Source organism: Trachemys scripta, chromosome 5, assembly GCF_013100865.1.
Source record: "Trachemys scripta elegans isolate TJP31775 chromosome 5, CAS_Tse_1.0, whole genome shotgun sequence".
In the NCBI taxonomy this organism is placed as follows: Eukaryota; Metazoa; Chordata; order Testudines; family Emydidae; genus Trachemys; species Trachemys scripta.
This window is the reverse complement of record NC_048302.1, coordinates 107,870,921-107,895,885: the sequence shown is the minus strand read 5'-3', so window position 1 is coordinate 107,895,885 and position 24,965 is coordinate 107,870,921. Positions and strand designations below refer to the sequence as shown.

Sequence of the window (24,965 nt, the reverse complement as noted above, 5' to 3'; positions counted from 1 at the left end):
TCCTGGAAAATCAAGAGTGGTCAGAGGTAGTCTACAAAATACAGAGTGGTTCAGATGAAGATAAGCAGTTCATATGTGATGGTCATCATCTTGGCTGCCACTGGGGACCATCAGACCTAACGGCATCAATCTCCATAGTTTGAGTTAATGAGCCATAATCTATAGCTGAGGCTGCTGGAGACTCACACTCAGGATGGATCAGCAGGATAGATGTGTAACACAGACTATTCATTGCCACACATGTGTAAGAAACTAAGTTTACTCAATATATTAAAACCTTTAGGCTAAACCCAAGAAGTTATTAAGAAAATTAAATAGTCCTGAACTTAATCAGAATACATGTTATAGATGTGAAAAGGCTTAACAGAGAGGTAAATAAAGAATAGGAATGAATAGTCAGTTTTCATCATGGCAAAAAGTTAAGTCTTATGCCACAGGTTTCTATACCAATGTTAAAAATATTTATTAATAACCTAGAAAAGAATTGAGTAGTTGTGACGGGTTGGATCACAGAAACCCCCCCAGGGAGCTGCCACCCGATGTGCAAAGACTACCCCTGCTTCTGTTTTCCCTGCCAGCTCAGGACTCCAGCACCCTGTCTTGCTGAGCCAGCCACTCCTGTCTGGCTCTAACACAGATCCAGGGTCTGAATCACTTGTCCCAAAGCTGCAGGTTTACCTGAAAACAGCTCGCAGTAGTGTGCTTGTCTTTAGCACTCAGCTGCCCAACTCCCAATGGGGTCTAAACCCAGATAAATCTGTTTTACCCTGCATAAAGCTTATGCAGGGCAAACTCATAAATTGTTCGCCCTCTATAACACTGATAGAGAGATATGCACAGTTGTTTGCTCCCCCAGGTAGCAGTAATACATACTCTGAGTGAATTACTAAATAGAAAGTGATTTTATTAAATACAGACAGTAGGATTTAAGTGGTTCAAAGTAGTAACAGACAGAACAAAGTAAGTCACCAAGCAAAATAAAATAAAATGCACAAATCTATGCCTAATCAAACTGAATACAGATAATCTCACCCTCAGAGATGCTTCGGTAAGTTTTTTCTCAGACTGGACACCTTCCAGGCCTGGGCACAATTCTTTCCCCTGGTACAGCTCTTGTTGCAGCTCAGGTGATAGCTAGGGGATTCTTCATGATGGCTCCTCTCCCTCTCTGTTCTCTTCCACCCCTTTATATATCTTTTGCATAAGGCGGGAACCCTTTGTCCCTCTGGGTTTCCACCCCACCCCACACCCCCCCACTGGAAAAGCACCAGGTTAAAGATGGATTCCAGTTCAGGTGACATGATTACATGTCACTGCAAGACTTCATTATTCACTTGCCAGCACACACATATACAGGAAGACTCACAGGTAAATACAGCCATCTGCAGACAATGGGAGTCATCAAGATTTCAAACCATCCTTAATAGCCCACCCTTTACATAATTACAATAGGCCCTCAGTTATGTTTTACACTTCTAGTTTTAGATGCAAGAGTGGTACATTTCTACAAATAGGATGATCACACTCAGTAGATTATGAGCTTTGTAATGATACCTTACAAGAGACCTTTTGCATGAAGTATATTCCAGTTACATGATATTCACTTATCATATTTTTATAAAACCATATAGACTGCACAACGTCACTGTAGTGAGGTGACAAAATTTGCAGATAACACAAGATTGTTTAGATTAATTAAAACAGAACATTTAGGAACTTCAGAGGGATCTTGAATTCATAATACAATGACTGATTAAGTACAATGTTGACACATGCAAGGTAATACATATTAGGATAAAATAATATAATTGTAACTCAGCATTCACACCTCTTTAAGAGCAGGTAAATCAGTGTGCCTTTTATTGGGGCTCGACCCTTTAAGGCAAGGGAATTTTGGACAGCATTGTTCCCCTGGACAGTCCAGAAATCAGGTGACCAAGAGGCAGCATGTGACTAGCAGGCTATATAAAGAAATGACTGTCATTCAGAAAGGAGGTACCAGAGTCAGGGCAAGATCAGGAGACTAGCTACAAAGTTTTCTGTAACTTTGTGTGACATTTAATGCAAATTGTTTAATTAGCTAATTACATGTGTCAAGAACATCATTTTTTGAAATACTTTGTGGATTTAGTGCTGATGAAAGGTGTTGGATTGAGACTAGATTTCTTTAAACGGTTCCCCCATCTAGTAGGAGCAGGTCTGAAGGACAGACTTCTAGACTTTAAGGTCAGAAGGGACCATCATGATCATCCAGTGTGACCTCCTGCACATTGCAGGTCACAGAACCTCACCCACCCACTCCTGTAATAGACCCATAACCTCTGGCTCAGTTACTGAAGCCCTCAGATCCTGGTTTAAAGACTTCAATTTACAGAGAATCCACCATTTACACTAGTTTAAACCTGCAAGTGACTTGTGCCCCAGGCTGCAGAAGTAGGCGAACTCCCCCTGGTTCTCTGCCAATCTGACTTTGGAGGAAATTTCTTCCCAACCCCAAATATGGCAATCAGTTAGACCCTAAGACATTTGCTGCTAGCAGTTGCAGATCAGCTACATGGCATTGTAGGCAGCCTCATACTATCCCCTCCATAAACTTATCAAGCTCAGTCTTGAAGCCAGTTAGGTTTTTTGCCCCCACTACTCTTCTTGGAAGGCTGTTCCAGAACTTCACTTCTCTGATGGTTAGAAACCTTCATCTAATTTTAAGCCTAAACTTGTAGATGGCCAGTTTATATCCATTTGTTCTTGTGTCCACAGTGGTGCTTAACTTAAATAACTCCTCTCCCTCCCTGGTATTTATTCCTCTAATGTATTTATAGAGAGTAATTGTCTCTCCCCTCAGCCTTTATTTGGTTAGGCTAAACAAGCCACATTCTTTGAGTCTCCTTTCCTAAGGTAGGTTTTCCGTTCCTTGGATCATCCTAGTTGCCCTACTTTGCACCTCTTCCAGTTTCAATTAGCCTTTCTTAAACATGGGAGACCAGAATTGCACACAGTATTCCAGATGATAGGACCTTTATTCTTTGCACGTCAAAAGAAGGGGGCAGAGACTTGTGGGAAGCCACAGGCAGCTTGTCAGGGAGCTACAGGGTAACCAGGGTAGTCTGAAAGGGGGTATGGTTGCTGGGCAGAAGGGAACCTGGGAGTGCAAAGTGGAGACTGTCTTGGGATGGCATTGGTTCAATTAACTCATGTCCCCTGTATTAGCCATTAGCTCCCATCACCCTCATTCTGTTCCTCCATTAGCCACTGCTCTCCATAACACCTGCTTCCTTTTAGCTTCCCCAGCAGCCCCTGTCCCCACCTCTCCTTCAGGTAGCCTCTCACCTCCCCTTCCCTGTCCCCGGATAGCTCTTGCCACTACATCCTCCAACAGTTCCTCTGTTCTCCCCATTTCATACCACTTGTTCCTTGTTTCCCCTCCCATTTACCCACTGTAGCCCCTCACCTCTCCTGTCAGTGCAGTGACACTGTGCTGCCTCTTCTCTGCTGAGCTCCACGTGGCATTGGGGGAAAGAGTAGCCAGATGGGGAGGCAGAGAGGCTGCCTAGCTGTATGTTCAGCAGGTGCCACAGGAGCCTCTGGTGGGAGCCATGATAGACTACAGCCCAGAACCACATGATTGCCTGGCACCACCAAAATGCATGACATCCAGGCTGCCCTTTGGGAATATGTGAAGAGAGACTTGTTGCATTTCCTGGGGCTCTCTATCTCCCTTTGGTCCATTCCTCAGTCTCTCTTCTCTCACCATTGGTTGTGACTAGGAGGATTAGGAAAGGCTCATTCTCCTGTCTTTACTTGCTCGCAACCTTCCCTGATAGAGAGGAGAAAGAAGTATTGCTGCTGGGGTTTGTACAGTGCCTTTTTATCTCTGTCAGTATACAGAGCTGCTGGGGATTAAAGGGAATGGGGCCTAGCTGGTAGGGTCTCTTGTGGGAACTAGGACTGTCCTTGGTGGCTGCATGAGAAGCATCTGACCCCTGCATCTTTTTCTCCTCACTCATTCTTACAATTCAGATGATCAAACAGGCCCCATAAATGAGAGAATAAAGATGTGTGACAGGATCCCTGTGGTACAACCTGGAAGTATGGGACCGCTGTGCCCCCTTAATTCTCCAGCCTGGGTTGTCTCTCACCGTTCTTTGCCAGTGATAAGCAGCAAACCCCTCTAAGCCCTGTTATCACTCAACCACAAGCATGCAGAGGCACACACAGCTATACACAGGGAAACACCAGCAAATCTCCCAAGCCCCTGTCTTGCACCCCAGAAGTATACCATCTTACACTGCTCAAGTCCTTCTCTTGAACAATCCAAGCTCATTAATTAGTTCTCCACTTCATTAAAGGAAAGTGAACATGCACTAGCCTATGTAATCTGAGCAAATTCTCCAAGCACTTTGGAGAAACTCTCTGGTAAGAATAAAATGTTAAAGTAAGTTTATTAACTACCGAAAGATTATACATAATTATAAGTGGCAGGTATAAAGATCAGGGATAGGTACTTCAGAAAATGAAAATTAAACATGCATTCTAAATCCTAAACTTTTAGACTAAGCAAGTTTTGAATCAAACAACTTTTCTCACCCCACTGTTGCAAGTAGGTTACAGTTCTTCATACACAGGCTGAATTTCCTTCCCAGCCTGGGACCAATCTCCTCAGTTCAAAGTCTTTATCTTCCCAGCATTTTTGTTGCCTTCTTCATAGGTGTGGGAGGAGAGAGGTGGTCTCATGATGCCACTGCCCCTTATTTTATACTCTCAATCAAGGCCCTGATGGGCCTTGCTGAGTCACAGAGCTGAGCAATCCCCATTGTATAGTGCGTGTACAACTGTCTCTTACAGAATTGTAAATCTCTTGTTTACAACTCCCCTGCTGATCAATGGTCATTTAAAGCCAGCCTGGGTGTGGGTCACCACCCTTTTATTCACCGGAGAGCTAGCAGTGGGCGTCTCTCAGACTCACAACATATTTCAATAACAATCATATAGCAAAATCTCATAACATAATACACTAAATTATATACATATTTTGACAGAACAATGAGTTTCACCAGATCATGACCTTTCATATGATACCTTGCAAGGCATGCCTTGGATGAAATATTACAACCATGTACCAATGATGAATATGGGAGTTACTGGGTGCTACTTTGAGGTACAGCATGTCACAGTGGGTCTAGCCCACATGATACAGATGAGTGGACAGTGCTGCATCATGGTTTCAGAAGTCTTTTTGACCAACAATCCCTGCGTGAATTTTACAACAAGTGATTCCAAATACCCAGTGCAGTGAATTCACAAAACCTAGATTCCTTATGTTAAATGGATTTTCAATTTTCTATTTTATATTGCTCTGAGGTACACATGTCCAACTCCCATGGATTACAGTAGGACTTGCATGCTTATATGTGAAAAGAGAGTGTGACCCTTATTTCATAGGCACATTAGGTAGGTTTTGAACTGCAATGTCTATGCTGTTTATATTTTTGTGGTGGGGCTAGGAAACAGCAAAATAGACTGGTTAGTTTCATTTTGAAAAGCAGAGCTTCCTATAGTTCTGAGAAATTGAAATTGAAATTAATGGAGATATCCCATCTCCTAGAACTGGAAGGGACCTTGAAAGGTCATCGAGTCCAGCCCCCTGCCGTCACTAGCAGGACCAAGTACTGATTTTGCCCTAGATCCCCAAGTGGCCCCCTCAAGGATTGAACTCACAACCCTGGGTTTAGCAGGCCAATGCTCAAACCACTGAGCTATCCCTCCCCCAAAGTGTTGCAGAGAATATTAAAAAATCACCATAGTTTACCATCTTATTACTTTTAAATGGATCGTTCTATTTAAACCCATTTCTAAGACTGTATGTTCCATGGTACAGATATCCAAACATTTCCTTTTTATAGTTAACTCTCAGTACATAGTTTTGAATAATTATGCAAAACAATTATTTATTGGTTATTTTGGACTTAGTGGGCCAAATCATCCCCGTCATAACTCCTTTGAAAGCTAAATAGTATTAGCTGAGAGAAATTTGGCATATTATATCTAAATTGACAGTAAACAACTGACAATTCATATGTATTCGCCTGGATCTTCCCTTTATATTTTTATATGGTGCCTTGCCTTTCTCGATGCTATAACTCTCTGGGAACCTACAGATGCAAGTGCGTGATGGGCATTTTCAAATAAAAATGTAGGAGCTTTTTTATGATTACAAGTAGAACTATACCTAGAATTCTAACCCTAAAACACACAGTGTCCTCCAAAGAAGTCTCTTCCACTCTAGGAAGGTTTTGGTAGTGCTTGTGAATTGCTTGACTTCATAGTAAATGGACGGTAGGACTTCCTCAGCGTAATCTTTCCACATGTATACTCCTGATGCTACTATTAATGATCCTAAATAAATCTGCTTACAGTGTGTCCTACTGAGATGAGAAACAAGTTCACATTCTGCATTGTATCTACAGCAAATCGTCATCCACATCATTATGCATATATGGGAAAGTGGCAGTTAATGTAGAGTAAAAAGTTAGGTACACTATTGGTTAAAACAATAGTGGGAAGTGAACACATGCAATCTTGATACTTAAGATAAAAATAACCTTATTACCTAGTAAGCTTAAAGAAATTGTTTGGCAGTTCACATGCAAAACCATTACACTAGCAATGTTGCATGTGCCAGCATATCTCAGTTATTCAGTGCTAGTATTCTTGCTCAGATTTTCCTATAATTTAGATACTTAAGTGTCTAACTTGTTTACATAAATCTCTTAATCTGTCTAATGTGTAAATATGAATTCCTGGCAAGTATTTGGAGTTTCATAAAAGTGTAAGACTACTAAACATACATAAGTTAGATCTGAAGAAAGAGTTTAATTATTTGTACTTCTTGACTGAATTACGCAAAAATCCCAGATAAGTGGTATATGTCAGATGAGATCGACCTGTAATTTATAGTGTTGCAACTCTGTATGTGAAGAAGAGAACATGTTTATACAGCCAAAAAATGAATTTTTGAAATTAAAACAATTATTGACCCTGATTCTCATGGCATAAACCTGTACTCCAGTAGAAGGGAAAAGTAACTGTGATTAAATACATCTCTGTTAATTTATTCTGACATGAATTATACACATTTTAGATTGTTCTTCAGCATTACATTTTTGTATTTTTATGGTATTGTTTTTCTTTGCAGACGGTTGGAGCAAAATTCAATCAAGGTCATCCCTCCTGGAGCTTTCTCACCATATAAAAAGCTTCGAAGAATGTGAGTGAGAAATATTTTAGAATTATATAAAAACATTTTTATAAAACAGGTCATGGTCATACAAAGAAATTCCCATCAAAGTATGAGTATTTAAGAGTGTTTGACAGCCAGAGGATTAACTAATATGGCTGTCTGATTGCTTAGATCGTATAGTGTCTTTGTCATGTTAATAACAATCGCTGGTAACTCAATGTAATGATACTAACTAATATGAATGTATATATAGAGAAATAGTGTGTCACTATAATGAAAATAATCGCTTAACAGATTTTTTGGAACATATTTTGAAATGACATACCATTGTCATTTCATAATTCCATTGATGCTGTAAGGTCCTGTTGCCATATCAACCTAACTCAAACAATACTTTATAAAATGTATTTAACCCTTTTATTATTACTAAAAATAAATCTAATAATTATTTTGTATGACTATTTATTTTACATAACCATGTGGTATTTCAGTGTAATGTGGTGATTTTAGTGCTTTGATGTTTTAATTTTTCAATTTTGTCTCACAAGGCCAAACTAAATATTTAGGTTTAGTCTTTTCTCCAATGACCGAAGCTAATTACATAATATTTTAATAGTTATTTTCTGTGGAATGGGCTAGAATTCATTTAATATATCCTCATTTCTTATTTTAGTGACCTGAGCAATAACCAGATCTCTGAGACAGCTCCAGATGCTTTCCAAGGCCTGCGTTCACTCAATTCACTGTAAGTATCAATGTGATTGTCTCAAAAGAAAGGCAAAATTTCTAACATTTGTGGTATTCAATTTTTAAAAATGTTTGGCTTCATGCAAAATTCTCATTTAATCTTCATTTTTCTTGCCCTTGAAAACTGTAAGATAACGTCAGAGATGTCAGAACTATAACCTGACATCATGTTGTGGCTGAATGCTAAAATTTCTTAGATTCAGGTCTTGAGAAGGATCCATGTGCTATTAATTTAAAAAAGGTCCCAGCTGGATCCTTTGATAACTTGGAGCAGTAAGCCAGTCAGGGAATGGAAAACACACCTCTTCTCATGCCGTATTCACTCATGTTAAATTGAAAAATACTGTCTGGAGTAAACTCATGATGATTTAAAATTTGTTCCACTTTGAAAATGGCAGGTTTGTCCCCTTTTTATCTTGATCATTAGCAGAAATTATGACAATTCATGCTGATCAGTTTTGTGAATAAACTTAGTTTTCACATGCAAAGCTTACAAAGTGAATACTGATAGCCTCATGCTACTTTACTCTCCATCCGTTAGAGAATAGGACCTTTTGTTTTTTTCAACTTCTGTCATTTGATCCTTAGTTATAATTAAGTACTGTTTTACTGCTCCTACTTGACTTTGTTTTCACAGAATTGGTTACTTCAGAAATACTTTGAAGTGGAATGGAAGTTTATACAGTTTATTTAAAATTACTTCCTTTATTGCAGACAGGGCTTCCACTACTTTGGCAGTTCTAAAGGATTCTAAATATAATGATTTTTTTTTTTTTTTGTTCCCCTGAGGAGCATCCATTTTATTTTCACACATCCCATTCTATCTGCTTTTTCACATTAAAATATTGGCTCCTATTAAAGCTGTATAGGAAGATGCTATGCAAGCTGCTTCTCAAATTATTTCATCAGAAATTGTCTAAATACATGGAACCAGCTGTTCTACTGTTATAAGAAAAAAAATCATAATTGTAATTAATTTTTCTAACTAAAACCAAAAATTAGAAAGTTATGGATTTTAGAGAATAGCTCTTTCCAGATAAGCATTTACCTAATGAAGACAGATTGCCCTCTGTGAAATAATCTCTCCTCAAATAATACTTTTGAAGATCTGAAAGGGTAAATGATTAAAGCATTATGTGATTTAGTTAAGAAAAATATTGCATAAGTGCTACCTACAGGAAATCTTGACTTAAGGGGCTAAATGTAACTTGTTCTGGTTTTCTATGTATGGGATGGTCTTTTTGTAAAAGGCACTGGTCTGGGAGTTGAAGACTTGGGTTCTACTCCCTGCTCTGCCATCGACATGGTGTGTGTGAACTTCAGCTAATCATTTTGTTTTTCTGTGCTTTACTTTCCCCATCTATAAAATGGAATGTCATATGTACCCTCTTAGTAAAATGCAGTGAGATCTTTGGATTAAAAAGTGCTAGAAAAAGAGCTAAGTATTCTTATTGTACTGTGTGCATATACCATAATGCATATTTTATCAGTCTGTGTTGTTTTCTTAAGGTTGCAAAGCCAAGAACTCAAAAGCTAGGAAGTATTATTGCTGCATGATTTTTTTTATTTTACAAACCTACTTTAACATGCACATCAGTTGTTGCCTCCAGGGTCTTCACAAGGTGCCATTGTGGGTCTCAGAGTTGCAGTTTGGAAACCTTTAGTACAATATATAATTTTTTACTGGCCTTTTAACTAATTTTCTTAGTCAAATGAACATTTTGACTTATATCATGTGTCAGTAAAGAAGGTGATATATTTCATTAGGAGATATGGCAGCTCAGTGTGTTAGGGATTAGCAGGTAAACTCTTCCACTTCTGAAAGAGTATGATGGAGTTTTATTTTAGTGTCTGCTGTAGAATCAACAATGAGAAACAAATTCAGACACAAATCTTTAGTATCAGGGTGTCTCTGTCAGTGATACTGGCTGCTATCTGGAGCCATGTGGTACATAAAAAAATAAACTGCTTAGAAGAAAGTTGTCTTGTCAGTACTTATACTTTATTACCCACTGACCAGTTTATCTGTAGACTAAGTTTCCTATCAGCTTGTTAAAGTAGATACTTGGGCCCTGATCCTGCAATGGTCTTTGTAGGGTCAGATTTCTGCACCCATACAGGGGAGCTTGCCGGGGTATTAGTTTTAAGTCCCAAATGTCTTGGTTATTTCTATTTAGAATCATTTCAGGGAAGATGGAAGAAGTTTCTTTCTGTCTTCCAAGTCAGATCCAGAAAACTTGTACCTTAATAGTAGCCACCTTGATTGATTCTTTTTTGTTACAGTGTCCTCTATGGAAATAAAATTACAGAACTTCCAAAAGGCCTGTTTGAAGGACTCTTCTCTTTACAATTGCTGTGAGTATTTGTTTAATGCTTATTTCATTTTGAATTAACTGGTGGGAGTGGGGATTGGACTTGAAACTTTGATATGTACCCAGAAAAGAAGGGATAGGAAATTATCCCTATATGCAATATCAGATGTGCGGTGAAATCATTCATTTTAGTTTTAGTAGACAAAACTAGAGGAGTCAAGACTTCTAGATTCTATCCCTGGCTCTGACTTTTGTTTGTAAGGTGTTCCTTTGATCAAGTCATGTACACTCTGTGTCCCAGTTTACCCACCATTAAAATGGATATAACGTTGACCTGTCTTGTGAAAATTAGATAACTATGCAAAGTGCTTTCAGATCCTTGAGCTGAAAGCGTTGTATACACCGAGTACCAGTAGAGAGTCTACATTTATCACAGTAGAAATATATGATTTAACAGTGAGTATCAAGGGGAGCATCCTGGTGATATGTTTATCAAACTTTCTCAAAAGATTCAGCAGGATTGACAGTGCAGTTGTAGTACTGTCTAAAAATAGATTGTGTGCACTAAGCCATAAATCAGCAGTGATGTTCTGCAGTGGAGAATCTGGGAATTGCTGGCTTGTAGCTGTAAAGTCTGATGATCTTAGAAAATAACATCTACCCACTTGATTAGAAGCTTTTCTTGCCCAGACTTTATAGAGATGTGATAGGCAAAATTTCTCCTATAAATTCTTCTGGAAGAAAGTGGCAAACTAGGAAGTCAGTGATGTGAAAATATAAATCATAGCACCATCTGGGGTTGATGTTTCATCTTTAGATCCTGATACAGTACTCAAGAAAGCATTTGTCTTTGTTTCCTTCTGAGAGGAGTTTGTTACCGAGAATTATATTCACTGAAAGATCAAAGATAAATCTTTGTTTCTATTCACGCTATATTGAAAGCTCCACTATACTCTGATAAATTTTGCAGCGCCTTTCCTTATTTTATTTGAAGTGCATGTCCTCCCTTGACCACACTTCTGTTCAAATACAAATCCACCTTTACATTGCAGTAAAACCCAGTTTTTCAAAGCATAGAACACACTAACTTCACTATTCACCCTGATCAATGAAGAAAAGGGAAGAATCAAAAGGGATATGATTTGAAAAATCCAACAAGTTTCATGATAAACTTAATTTTTTTTGTTGTTTAAAAAAGGTAATAGACTTCTGGAAAAACACTCTTCCTTTTTATCTTTTTATATTTGTAATATGGGAGGGATGGGGGGAAAGTGTTTGTCTTTGGAGATGGAGAAGAAAATCAGATCCAGGAGATATCTGGACTAAATCTTATTCTGTGCCACCAGTTTTTTACTATAACTTCTGGAAATGTGGCCATATGCTGATTAGTAACATGTAATTAAGCATTGCATTGTACATCTCTCCCAGCTAATGCACACAATGTTCAGTCCTTCTTTTGGGAAAAAGGCAAAGTTTTCCTTGCCCATACTTGATTTCTCAAGCTCATTTCCTTGCTCAAATAAACACCACCTACATACATTTCATGAACACACACAACACTGCGATTTTACTAAAGAAGTCAGTGCATTTCAACTCCTATGTGTAAATGGTACAGAATAATTACAGAACACCTAAATAAGTTATTTTAATTCAATAAAAAAAATGCACACTTGTTAATTAAGGTTTGTATAATATTAAACAAAATAACCTTCTTGTTCCGGTTGCAAATGGGTACAAAGAATTATTGGTGATACCACAGTGAAGCTTGAGTGACAATAAACTAATTCTTTCTATTTTATAATTGTCTTTCATATAACAGATTATTAAATGCCAACAAGATAAATTGCCTACGAGTAGATGCTTTCCAAGATCTACACAACCTGAACCTTCTCTCTTTGTATGATAACAAGCTTCAAACCATTGCTAAAGGCACCTTTTCACCCCTACGGGCAATTCAGACTTTGTATGTATACTTTTATTTGTGTTGTATGTAATGCAACTTTCTATTTATGTTTGTTTTCTATAACATAAGAGCATTTCAGGAATAGTTGAGACCAATTGCAAATAACGTGTAAAAAAATTTTTTTTTTCCTTCATGAAAGGCATTTGGCTCAGAACCCATTTATTTGTGACTGCCATCTGAAGTGGCTGGCGGATTATCTTCATACAAACCCTATTGAGACCAGTGGTGCCCGTTGCACCAGCCCCCGCCGTCTGGCAAACAAAAGGATTGGCCAGATCAAAAGCAAGAAATTCCGCTGCTCAGGTAATTTGCTTAGTTCAGCTGCTATTTCTCTTTTATTGCCAAAAACAGTGGTTACAGAAGTTTTAATAAAAGCAGCTGGTTCTCTACTGAATTATTAAACATTGCAGAACCTTTTTTGTTCTTCTACTGAACAAAGAGGAAAATAATGGGCGGCTCACATTATTTGATCATGGAATATATTGTAGTTAACACATTTGGCACTAAATCTAACTAGCACTAAATCTAACCGAAGAAATGTAATATACAGCACTTCAGAATGAAATGATAGAGTTATTCTCTACAAGGATTACCAGCATAAATCATTTAAACAAAGTTTCACAAGGCTTTGGAATACGTGAAAGATCTAAATATTTCCAGCTAAATATGGAAACATGACCTATTCGTGTTACACAGGGAGCTTACCTCATACTGAAATTTACTGTTTGCTTTTTCTAATCTTATTCCATTTCCTACTTACATTTTTCTAAGCCCTAACCTCTGTCATATGGTATCCAGCTGTTCCAGGTGCATTTCACATTCTACAGTTTATTCAGCCTTGAGTGCAAATACCGAAAGAAAACTGTTTATTATCCATGTTCCGGATATAGTTATAACTATTCACATGTCGTTTATCAGCTTTTGTTGTGAAAACACTTTTTTTCACATAATTATCTGCAGTTAACTGTAGTCCATACTTAATCTAATAGAACACATTCTCTGCTTGCTGACATTCAGGTGCATCTTCTATTTTTTCTCTTTGTTTTTATTTAGCTAAAGAACAGTATTTCATTCCAGGTAGGTTTGGCTCTGCAGTAAGACTGACTAACTGCAGACACCCTCTCCTCTCCCCACCCAAAAGCAAAATTTGTCATAGCTTTAGGAAACTGATGCATGTGTTTTAAATATAGTCAATACTCTATAGATAAATATATTTTCTTGTGTAGATTACTAGTAGTTCTGTTTTCTGAATATGAGGGCTTTGCATGCAGCTCCTGATATCTTTTTTTTTTTTGTCTCACAAATCTGCACATAGCCTATGAAAATGGTACTTTTATTTACATTAGTTAGAAGGTTGCACCTGTTACTATATATTCCAACTGACATCTTTACCTACCTTGTATATCTCACCTACTGTAACACTGTTTTTAAAATGTAGCTGTTGAGCTGCTTTTAAATACAGAAAATCTTCCTACTGTCAAAGAGCTAGTACAACTTAAAGCCACTTTAAAAAATGACCCTTTCTTGCTTTGCTTTTATGCTCTAAACCAGCAGTTCCCTGCTGTCTATCTGCAACTATTGCTTGCTCACCTGTGACCCTATGATTCCTGTGTTTTATGAAATCACAACAGAATGCCAAGAAAAGAATGGTGATGTTCTTCATTAAAGGCATTTTAAAATCTCTCACATACATTGTGCGTTAGAAATACTTTTTGTTAAAGAGGAAACAAAATTTAAGAGTTGGGGTGAAACAGTAATGTAAACATCACTTTCAAGTACTGTAATACTGTGACATTTTCCAAAGGAAAAATGATATTGCCCTAGCTCTTTGAAATTTGTTTCTTTTCCCTTTGCTGTCAAGCGTGTGCACTGCTTTCTTTATAGACAAATACTTACGTTATGTTCCTAACAGGTGATAAATAATTGATTGGCCAAGTACACAAGTGTATAACTACAAAAAGCTTCTCTCATAGTTTAATATCTAGAAAAATATTTACAGTAGCTTATTGAATGCACTTGTTCTTTCAAACACTACATGTATATTGTCTTTCTGCAGTGTTTTAAATACTGATTTATTGATTGATCTTACCTATTACCTTTTAAACTGGTATCTTTAACCGCTTTGCTTTTATTGCCATGCAGTTTTCTTTTTAAACTGGAATGATCGTGTGAGATTTTTTCATGTCCTTCTACTAATAAGTTGGCTTGAGTTTTATAAGGGAAAAAGAAAATTGGACAAGGACGGTAGTTTTCCATCACTGGCAGCAGTAGCAACTTCTTATTTTAAAATAGCTTACAGTGCGGGAGGGAGATCTGATTTCCCCAAACTATCTGGCCACCTGAATTCCATAATGAGTAGAACAGCTGTATTCCTCACACAGAGAGACTTCTACTCAATATTGCCAAAATGGCTTTTGTCTCTAAATTAGAAGCATTTTACTAGCAAGTATCTTTAACAGGCAATTTATAACATGGCCACGCACAGCTCTGATTTATTTACCTTCAAGAAATAATATCCTACTTAAAGTTGTAGTTGCTAAAATGTGAAACATATCAGGAAGTTCTGAGAATATTACTTTTTGAAGTGTGGCTTCAGTGTATCCTCTTCCTATTAAGTAACTAATGGACATAGTGTACAATGTGCAACATTTCTTCAAACTTTGGAGATCTTGACCTAAATATTTTATGTGATTTAGTTTGAACTACTATGCATATACAAGTTAGATTTTTTCTTGCTCATAAGTAATTCTCAAAGCCCATTTAAAAAAAAAAAGTTGGATACACTTCATGCTTAGATAAACATAATTAAAAAAAGTCAGCATTTTCTATAACAGGTTAAATGTAGACTTTTTATAGCTGAGAGATCTGGGTCCACAGACACTTAAACTATTTTAACAGTATTCCCACATAGTCATGTTTGAAGACTAAAGGTTATAACAGTAATAAAGCAGGAACCTGAACAAATCCTGCTTTTGTATTAGTTCATAAAATATTTCAAGTAGTTATGTCATATACATTACTTGAAGCTAAGTAGACGCTAAAATATTACAGTATGTGAGGCCTCTTTTGTTCTATGGTACTTGTGACTGTTTCCCCAAAGTTTCTTTGATTATTTTTTTTATTTTAAGTGGCTTAGCATACATTTGTATACAGCAGCATTACTCTATCTTATCGTAATAAAAGAATTTTTAAAAAGATAAATTATACCACATGAAAAGTATAATCATCTATAAATAGTTCATAATTAATCTCTACCCTTTAGCTTAGTTGAAGTTTTGTATGCCACTTAAAATGAATTCTTCTCTGTCCTAGAGATGGTGCCTCATTGCAACATCCTGTAATCAAAGAAATAATATTGAGGCAAGAGAGTGAGAGTGCTTAGTTTCATGTTTTTATTTTAATTGGGATTACTCTGTCTTTCTTTCCTTCTTGGCTATCTTTACTTTTGCAGGAGTTCACCATTTTGGCTGTAAGTAAAGTTCAGTGTCTGAACTAAATCACAGTGTACTTCCCATCCCTGGTGCACCTTCTTCTTCTAGTGTCTTTCCACCTTTGTCCAAGAAGAACCCACAGGTCCTTTGAGCTTCTTTCTGTTTTCCCTGTCACCCACCCTCAGTTCCTTACTGGATGTTTTCTGCTGATATGTATAGGATTTTATTTTTGTTCTGTTGATTGTGGGAAATGGTGGAAGAAACTTGCAATGTGGTCTATTTCTTGTACTTTTTAGTTAAGCTGTGACAGTAATACTGTTACAGTGGCAGTGGACATTCTGTAATAGGAATGCCATGTCATGTAAGCAAGTATTAAACTTCAAGAGATTCTGTAGCTTTTCCCTACTCCTTCCTCTTTTTCCCTTGCTCTTGTCCTTGGCCTAGTGGATGCAGTTATGATAATTTAGCGAGATTTTCTGTTGTGCTTGATCTAACCATGTGGTTGCAAGGTATGAGTAAAACATGGTTCTGTCAAGCACCATGGAACGTCACGCAGCTTTCTACAGCATGGCAAGCTGCTGAGGCTTAAGTCAGGATTATACATTTTTAAAATTAAAGGAGAAAATAGGGCTTTGAATCTTATGTATTTGAGATTATGTGGAGGATTGGGGACTGTAAAAGAAATGACTATAGAAGGTTAATGAAGTCCAGTCAACAACAAAAAGAGTAACAAGAGAAAAAAGAAATGGCATACAAGAATCTATTAAATCTTGACACACAGAGAGAAAAATAAATTCTGTAATAATCAGTGGCATTTGTGTAATTAGATGGAAACCAGGCAAGATTGGCTGACAGCACAATCAGCAGAAAGTACAGCTGTGAAAAGCTTAAGTTTTTAGTGTTCTCCCATCATATGAACTTGGTCACAAATTTTTCCAGCATATCTCAAGCCCCTGTATTTTAACCCTCTCTTGAAGCCTTAATGTCTGTTTAGTAGCACAAAGTTTACCAAACATTTCTCAAGTTATTTGTCTATACTCTACATTGCAGATCTGTCATTTTAATTTTCTCATGAGAAATGAATCTCATACTCTATGGACTCAGTGTCTGTATTTTGCCTTGACTCTTCCACAGGCACCGAAGATTACAGATCAAAACTAAGTGGAGACTGCTTTGCAGATCTGGCTTGCCCTGAAAAATGCCGCTGTGAAGGAACCACAGTGGACTGCTCCAATCAGAAGCTCAACAAAATTCCTGACCACGTCCCCCAATACACAGCAGAGTTGTAAGTTCAACCCGCAATAATATGCTGCTCGCCAGTGGGAGTACAGCTAAAATTTTGGTATGAAAAGTCAACACAGCTTAAAAGAAAGAAGGGAAAAAAGAAGCTCAAACTACTCCCCTCCCCCTCCCCATTGTTTTGAATATTGAACGATGTTATAACCAAATTTAAAGCATTTTTGTTAACACTCGACCCATTGAAGTGTTATAGTACATCAAAAGCAAAACAGAATACCTAAACTAACAAAAAATAACAGGGTAACTGCTGTACCATGCCATGTTTCCACTCCATGATTATCTGCTGTTTATTTTATTATTTTATTGTGTGTGGGGGGGGGGGAAGGGCATTATTTTTTATTTATATAAAAGTAGCAAATCGGTGACCCAATCAAGAAGCAGGACCACATTATGCTCAGTGATGTACAGACATGTAACAAAGAAGACAGTTTCTGCCCCAGATTCTGCTCCAGATTGTTCACAGTGTACATGTCAGACGGGAAACAAACAGGAAAGGACTGGGTTGTGAGGATGAGAGAAAAATAACACAAACAGAGTAGAGCAGAAGAAGAGAAGTCACAGCTTGGTGCTTACCTAACCAGTACCAGATGGAAGTGATTTGTAGGCATTACAGCAGAGGTAGGTTTCAAAGAGGAATTTAAAGGGAGATTAAATTCAGACAGTTTTATGGGTTTGTCCCATGCATAGGGGGCAGTATGGATGGAAGTGCAGAAGTGCTTCAGAATTAAGCAAACAGGTGAATGACCATTATTGACAGATTTCAGAGTAGCAGCTGTGTTAGTCTGTATCCGCAAAAAGAACAGGAGTACTTGTAGCACCTTAGAGAGTAACAAATTATTGACAGAGTGAGGTAAGGAGCATAAATTCTGACAAGTCAAGTGTAAAAGTATTTTAGGCAGGCCAAAAAAAAAGAATATGGAGAGCAACTAGCAAAAGACACAAAAACTAACACCAAAATATTTTTAATTACATCAGAAGTGGAAAGCCAGTCAAATAATCGGTGGGACCACTGGACAATCAAGGTGCTAAAGGAGCACTAAAGGAGGGCAAGGCCGTTGCAGAGAAGCTAAATGAATTCTTTGCATCAGTCTTCACTGCTGAGGATGTGAGGGAGATTCCCACACCTGAACCATTCTTTTTGGATGCCAAACTGAGGAACTGTCACAGATTAAGGTGTCAATAGGGGAAGTTTTAAAACAAAATGATAAACCAGAACCAGATGGTATTCACCAGGAGTTCTGAAAGAACTCAGATATGAAATTGCAGAACTACTAACTAGTATGTAACCTACCGCTTAAATCAGCCTCTATACCAGATGACTGAAGGAAAGCTAATGTAACATCAATTTTTAAATAAGGCTCCAGAGGAAATTCTGACAATTACAGGCCAGTAAGCCTAACTTCGGAATCAGGCAAATTAGTTGAAACTGTAGTAAAGAACAGAATTATCAGTTGAATACATGAGTCAACACAACCTTTGTAAAGGGAAATCATGACTCACTAATCTATTAGAAAACTTTGAGGGTTCAAATAAGCATGTGTATGAGTGTGATCCCATAGATATAGTGTACTTGGACTTTAAGAAAGCTTTTGACAAGATCGCACACAAAAGGCTCTTAAGCAAAGTAAGTGCAGTCAGGGGATGAGAGGGAAGGTCTTCTCATGGATCAATAACTGGTTATAAGATAGGAAATAAAGGGTAGGAAATAAATGGTCAGTTTTCACAATGGAAAATGGTAAATCATAGAATCTCAGGATTGGAAGGGCCCTCAGCAGGTCATCTAGTCCAACCCCCTGCTCAAAGCATGACCAGTCCCCAACTAAATCATCCTGGCCAGGGCTTTGTCAAGCCTGACCTTAAAAACCTTTAAGGAAGGAGATTCTACCACCTTCCTAGGTAACCCATTCCAGTGCTTCACCACCCTCCTAGTGAAAAAGTTTTTCCTAATATCCAACCTAAACCTCCCCCACTGCAACTTGAGACCATTGCTCCTTGTTCTGTCATCTGCTACCACTGAGAAGAGTCTAGATCCATCCTCTTTGGAATTCCCTTTCAGGTAGTTGAAAGCAGCTATCAAATCCCCCCTCACTCTTCTCTTCTGCAGACTAAATAATCCCTGTTCCCTCAGCCTCTACACATAAGTCATATGCTCGAGCCCCTTAATCATTTTTGTTGCCCTCCGCTGAACTCTTTCCAATTTTTCCACATTCTTCTTGTAGTGTGGGGCCCAAAACTGGACACAGTACTCCAGATGAGGCTCACCAATGGCGAATAGAGGGGAATGATCACGTCCCTTATCTGCTGGCAATGCTCCTACTTATACACCCCAAAATGCCGTTAGCCTTCTTGGCAACAAGGACACACTGTTGACTCATATCCAGCTTCTCATCCACTGTAACCCTTAGGTCCTTTTCTGCAGAACTGCTGCCTATCCACTTGGTCCCTAGACTGTAGCAGTGCCCCAGTAAAGGTCCCCAAGGACCTTCACTGGGACCAGTGCTGTTCAACATGTTCATAAATTATCTGGAAAATGGGGTAAACAGTGAGATGACAAAGTTTACAGAAGATCAAAGATTACACAAGATAGTTAAATCCAAAGTTGACTGCAAAGAGTTACAAAAGGATCTCACTAAACTGGGTGACTGGCAAACAAAATGGCAGATGAAGTTCAATGTTGTAAAGTTCAAAGTAATGCATATTGGAAAACACAATCGCAACTATACAAAATGATGGATTCTAAGATAGGATGTTAGGCTATATGGACAATTGGTCTGCCCCAGTCTGGCTGTTCTTATGAGTTGATGCCTTGATGTGCTAGTAGACCTGGCAGATAGGGTGGACTAAATGGTGAAGGGGCTTAAAGGTAAAGGGAAGGAGCTTGTGTTTGATGCAGTGGAAGAACGAGAGCCAGTGAAGAGTAGAGAGCCAGTAATATAGTCAGAATGACAAGCCAGAAAGGTGGTGCTAGCAGCAACATTTTGAATGGATTTGAGCTTGAGTTTGATGCAGTGGAAGAACGAGAGCCAGTGAAGAGAAGCAAGAAGTGGAGTAATATAGTCAGAATGACAAGCCAGAAAAGTGGTGCTAGCAGCAACATTTTGAATGGATTTGAGGAGGTGCAATGTAACTGATGTCAAGATGAGATTATAGTAGTTAAGGCATGAGGTGATGAAGACCCGAACAAGAGTCCTGGCAATCTGTACAGACCAATAAAGCTAAATCCTTGAAATGTTGTAACAAGAAGACTTGGATATAGTCTGGATATGTGCATTAAGAGAGAGGGCTGAATTGAAGATGATGCCCAAATTGCAGGTCTGAGTGATGTCCTATAAGCAGTCCCACACTTCAATTTCTCCTCTTGGTTACTCAAACTTAAAAAGAGGCTTTTTACAAATCCTTTAATAGGATCTGGTTTATTAAATTAAAGTTAAAAAAAAAACACAAAAGTCTTCCCTCCAGCATTAAGCTGGCACAGCTCCAAACTTCCTTGGTGTCAGGGTCTTCCCGGCTGGCTACTCCCAGATCTTGCTAGCTGGAGCTCAGCCTTCTGGCTTTGGCTTCCATGCCCCAGTCCTTCTCCCAGTCAGGGGTTCCTTCTTTATTAAATTAACAAACATTCAAAATAAAGTTTTCAAGTCCATGCATTCTACCAGGCCTTCCCTGCCTGTTGTCTCACTACCCAGGTTTCAGTTTCTCTGCTGGAGCCTACTCACTCCCAGCAGCCTCTGTACTGACTTCTGTTCTTCCTGAGAACTCCCTGAAAAAACTCTCTCTGCAGCTTCCTGCTGCTCTTAGAGGAGAATCAGGTGATTCCTGCTCAGGTGTTCAGGGTTGGCTGGCTCCAGGCTACATTAAGAGTATGGCTACATTGCAATAAAAAACTCATGGAACTGAAACCCAGAGCTCAGGTCTATTGACTTGGGTTCGCAGGGCTCGGGTGTGGGGTAAAGATTTCAGGGTAGATGTTTGGGCTTGGGCTGGAACCTTGGCTCTAAGATCCAGCCCCCTTGCAGGGTTTCAAAGTTAAAGCTCAAAGCCAAGCATCTGCATTGCAATTTTTAGTCCCATGAGCCAATTCAGCTGCCCTGGGTCAGCTGCGGCTGTGCTGTGGGTCTTTTATTGCAGTGCGTATGTATGCTAAGACACAATATCTGCAGTCATAGCTAATTAACAAGCAGTGGGGAACAAGAAGCAGGTCCCTAGCCAAGGAGTTGAGAAAGATGTTCTCCTGGGCAGAATTTCTCCCACTTGCTATCTGGGCCACTCGTGTACTTGGAGTGTTGAACTGGCTCAGCACTTAGGATTTCATCAAGAAAATATTTCTCCAGATTAGTTCAGGACCAGCCATGGATCTGTTTGCAACACACATGAATAATATAACCAGGATAGAGGCATAATTGTGGGTAATGAATCACTTTGTCAAGTGAACCAAGCCTTGCTATAATCATTTCCTCTTCTGCTATTTGTTCCGATAGTCCGTTAGAAAATAAGGGCACAGGAGACGGTCATGCATCTGTTCTGCTACTGAAGTGCTCTGGAACACAATCCTACAAGCTCTATAAGGCATCCTGGAAGTAAGATACTTTGCTGATTATTTTCTGACATGTGGGATAACTCATGAGGCCCTTGACAAATCACTGAAATCAGTATTCAAGACACTCCTGGAGAAGAACCTCACTCTAAATGGAACAAAATATCAGTTCTATAAATCCTTTTTACTGTTTTTCGCTATAACTTTTCAGCAGCTGGCACAGCAGCAGATCCAAACTTGATAGTCACCATCAAAAGTTTAGCGGCACTGCAGAGTGTCAGTGAAGTACACAGTGTCAGTGAAGTACACAGCCTCCTGTAAATGCTCAGCTGTTGTGCACACTTCATTTCACACTCCACAATAGCAGCTTAAAAGCGAAGCCATAAACCTGAGAAGTCCAAACTTAAGAAACTATACAATCCAATGCCCTCAAACAGTTCGTTGCTTCCTTATCTGCTTTGACAGTGTAATATCCTACTTTCAAGCAAACAGACACTCGATGGTGGCATCACCAGCACACAATGATTCAGTGACAAACACTGCCAGAATAATTGCCATTGCCAGAAGAACATTGACACCAATGGAAAAATAGAGAAAGAAGGTCTCATTGTGACTTGGAGCTATGTGTTTGGAATACGATGATCACAGAAAACAAACCTCTTGAACAAATATTTAACCATTCAAAATCTAAGCTGTTCACTAGATGAGTTCTTCAATTCCAACCATATAAATTCCATGTGATCCACAGCCATACAAGTTCCAACCCTTCAGTCCATGTGTCTTGCTTCCTTGCAGGTCCACTGAGGACTTGACCTTATTGATGGTAATGTGCATTTATATTGTCACACATGCAGCACCGAAAGCAATGACGCTGCATGAGCCTCAGCTTGCAACAAGGAGGATCCAGCACTTCATCCCATCTTCCTTATCCTTCATACAGGAATATATGGAATAACCTACCAACTACCAAGAAACTCCAAAATAGAGAGAAAAATCTTAAAATCATTCCCTAACACGAAGATCTGACCTTGGTACCTAATAACAACTTCCTATTTATGTCTTTTATAAAGCACTTTGAGATCTAATGATGAAAAGCACTATGTCAGAGCTAGGCACCAGGTTGGTGATTCTAACATTGCTTCAACTAAGAGCACTGGCCCTTGATTTTGGAGGCCACCAATATTTTATCAAGATTCAATCGGCTTCTTCTTGAAGAAGTCTAGTTTACAATTATTTGACAAGCAGACTGAAAATCTAAGTTCTCTTTTCCATGTCAAGCAGCAGTTCCTGCTAACAGCTATTTCAATGTCAGATTTGCTCAAAGGAGCTTGGCAGAAAAATCACTCTTGATGTCTGTGAACCCTTTCCTCTTCCCCTTTCCATGATGACTATTTCCTGGTTATCCTAGAATATTCAGGCTTCCAGTGGGAGAGCTTACCTCATGAGCATCACCATATGTCTACAAGCTAGAGCCAAGGAGAACTACAAGGCCTGTGTATCCCCGGGTCTGTCTCTTTTTGGGTTTACTGCAGCTGAGTCTCATCTGTATCACAAAGGATGCTCCAAAAAATGCTTATTGTGTCCTAGAGAGACCCTTCCCTTTCTTTTTGGACCTGGGCCTCATCCCCACATTTCCCCTCACAGGCTTCTCCTGGTACTTGAATGGCTGGCATTAGAGAAGGCTTGTGTTGCAATGTTAGTCTGTTAACATGTAGGAAAGCAGCTCTTCCAGGAGGTTCTGCGTGTCCTCGATAAACAAGTTTATTGATGTAGAAAGAAGGGATAGAATCCAAAACCCTGTTCCATCCTATCAAAGGTCACTTTAAAGGTTACTCAGTGTAGTCACACTCATTGGTCAATATGCACCAGATTTTCCATCGCTCATTTACTTCATTTGAATTTGTCGGCACTTTGCGCCTCTTGAAATGCATGTCCTATGTGCTTCCGGTTAGTTGGAAAATATTCTACATCTGTCCAAAACAGTTGTTCCCTTTCCCAATTGTTTATGTAGGATTTCAATCAATTGTTGAAAAGACTGTGCTACCAGCACTTCAAATTGATAAACTCAATGCTTGTCTTCTGGCTATCACTTAAAGTGGTAGCTATAACCTCAGCTAGAAGGGTGGGTGAACTAGCAGCTCTCTCGCCATTTTCCTTTTCTCACCTTCTTTCCCAACAAGATCACCCTGAGAAGTGTTTCCAAGTTTAAACCCACATCAAATTCAGAGTTCCATAGTGATCCAGGCATTCATCTCCTCTGGTTTGGTCCTAGTCCCAAATCTCTAAACAAAAGATAATTAGACTCCATCCTTAAATGGGGTAAGGAGATTTAAACATTAGCACCCTAAAACTGAAGAGACTAAGATTCTGGATTTTTTTTTCTTTTAAAGAAGCCTAAGAAAGGAAAATGGCTTTTTGGTGTATTAGCTGTATGGATCAATGCATACCATATTGAAATATAAAAGTTGGCCCAAGTTAACAGCCTCTCAGGGTTCAGGCCTCACTCTGCTAAAGGGGCTTTGGTTTCTGGGCTAGAGAATCATTGTTTTAAGATATTTCAAACAAACATCTGGTGCTCATTACCTACCTTCCCGAATCACTATAGAGTAGCTTTTGGTGATTTCTCAGACACTGACAATAGATGGAATGATCTGAGGTCAGTGGTCTATGGCCGAACATGTTTACTCCAGCTAGCAATCATGGGCCTACCCTAGGGCTTAAGAACACTGCTATTTTGTAGAGCCCTTTATTCCTAGTCAACAGACTGGAAGCATAAAAGAGTAATTTCATCCTTGTAAATGATATTTCTGTGAGAATCTCCAGATGTCTATCAGACTCCACCCAATATACTGTAATGAACACTGGACCAATTTTCAGTTGTTTGCATATACTTCTTAAAGATTTTTATTTACAAGTTGCTATTGGATCATCCCTGGAATATTTGTGATGTGTTGTCCCTGAGAGGAATAAAACTTCAACAGTGGAGCAGTCGCCCCCATCTGCATGAAGGAGAGAGATGAGCAGCCCTTTAGTCCTGGACCATGAAACTCTCTTGCAAAACAAAGTTTATAGATGTGACAAATGACACCTTCATGGGGTCATGAGACTGCTCCTGTTTGTTCCCTAATTGAATATTGCCAGCAACTAGCTCTTTGTATGTTCTGCCAATTGCTCCCCCTCCCAGTAGCAAGAGGAGAGAGGGTAGCAACATAGTGGTAATGCCCTATCCCTGAAGCTAGATTAGGGTAGAAGGTATGCTAACATCAGATTCCCTCAATGGACTTTTATGTTAGTTTATTATGCATTTTTATTTATCAGTAAAAAGAGAGAGGATCTAAATTAAAACATATTTTATATTTAATTAAAACGATTTTGTATTTATAATATTTACATTCTGTTCTTGATCCTGGAGCCCTGTGCATTCTTAACTCTAATTGAAATTAAT

The 24,965-nt window shown here is 38.8% G+C and overlaps 1 protein-coding gene across 7 annotated transcripts in view; it reads left to right on the top strand.

The window, feature by feature from the left end:
• Positions 1–24,965, top strand: part of SLIT2 (slit guidance ligand 2) — a 419,653-nt gene that overhangs the window by 300,455 nt on the left and 94,233 nt on the right. For 5 of the 7 annotated variants that reach the window (XM_034771221.1, XM_034771219.1, XM_034771224.1 and 2 more), the window contains exons 10-16: positions 7,193–7,264; positions 7,911–7,982; positions 10,268–10,339; positions 12,116–12,259; positions 12,399–12,562; positions 13,313–13,336; positions 16,825–16,975. In XM_034771221.1, coding sequence (XP_034627112.1) covers positions 7,193–7,264; positions 7,911–7,982; positions 10,268–10,339; positions 12,116–12,259; positions 12,399–12,562; positions 13,313–13,336; positions 16,825–16,975 — 699 coding nt within the window. The remainder of the gene's footprint in view (positions 1–7,192; positions 7,265–7,910; positions 7,983–10,267; positions 10,340–12,115; positions 12,260–12,398; positions 12,563–13,312; positions 13,337–16,824; positions 16,976–24,965) is intronic. The other 2 variants (XM_034771222.1, XM_034771220.1) reach the window with 1 other exon arrangement.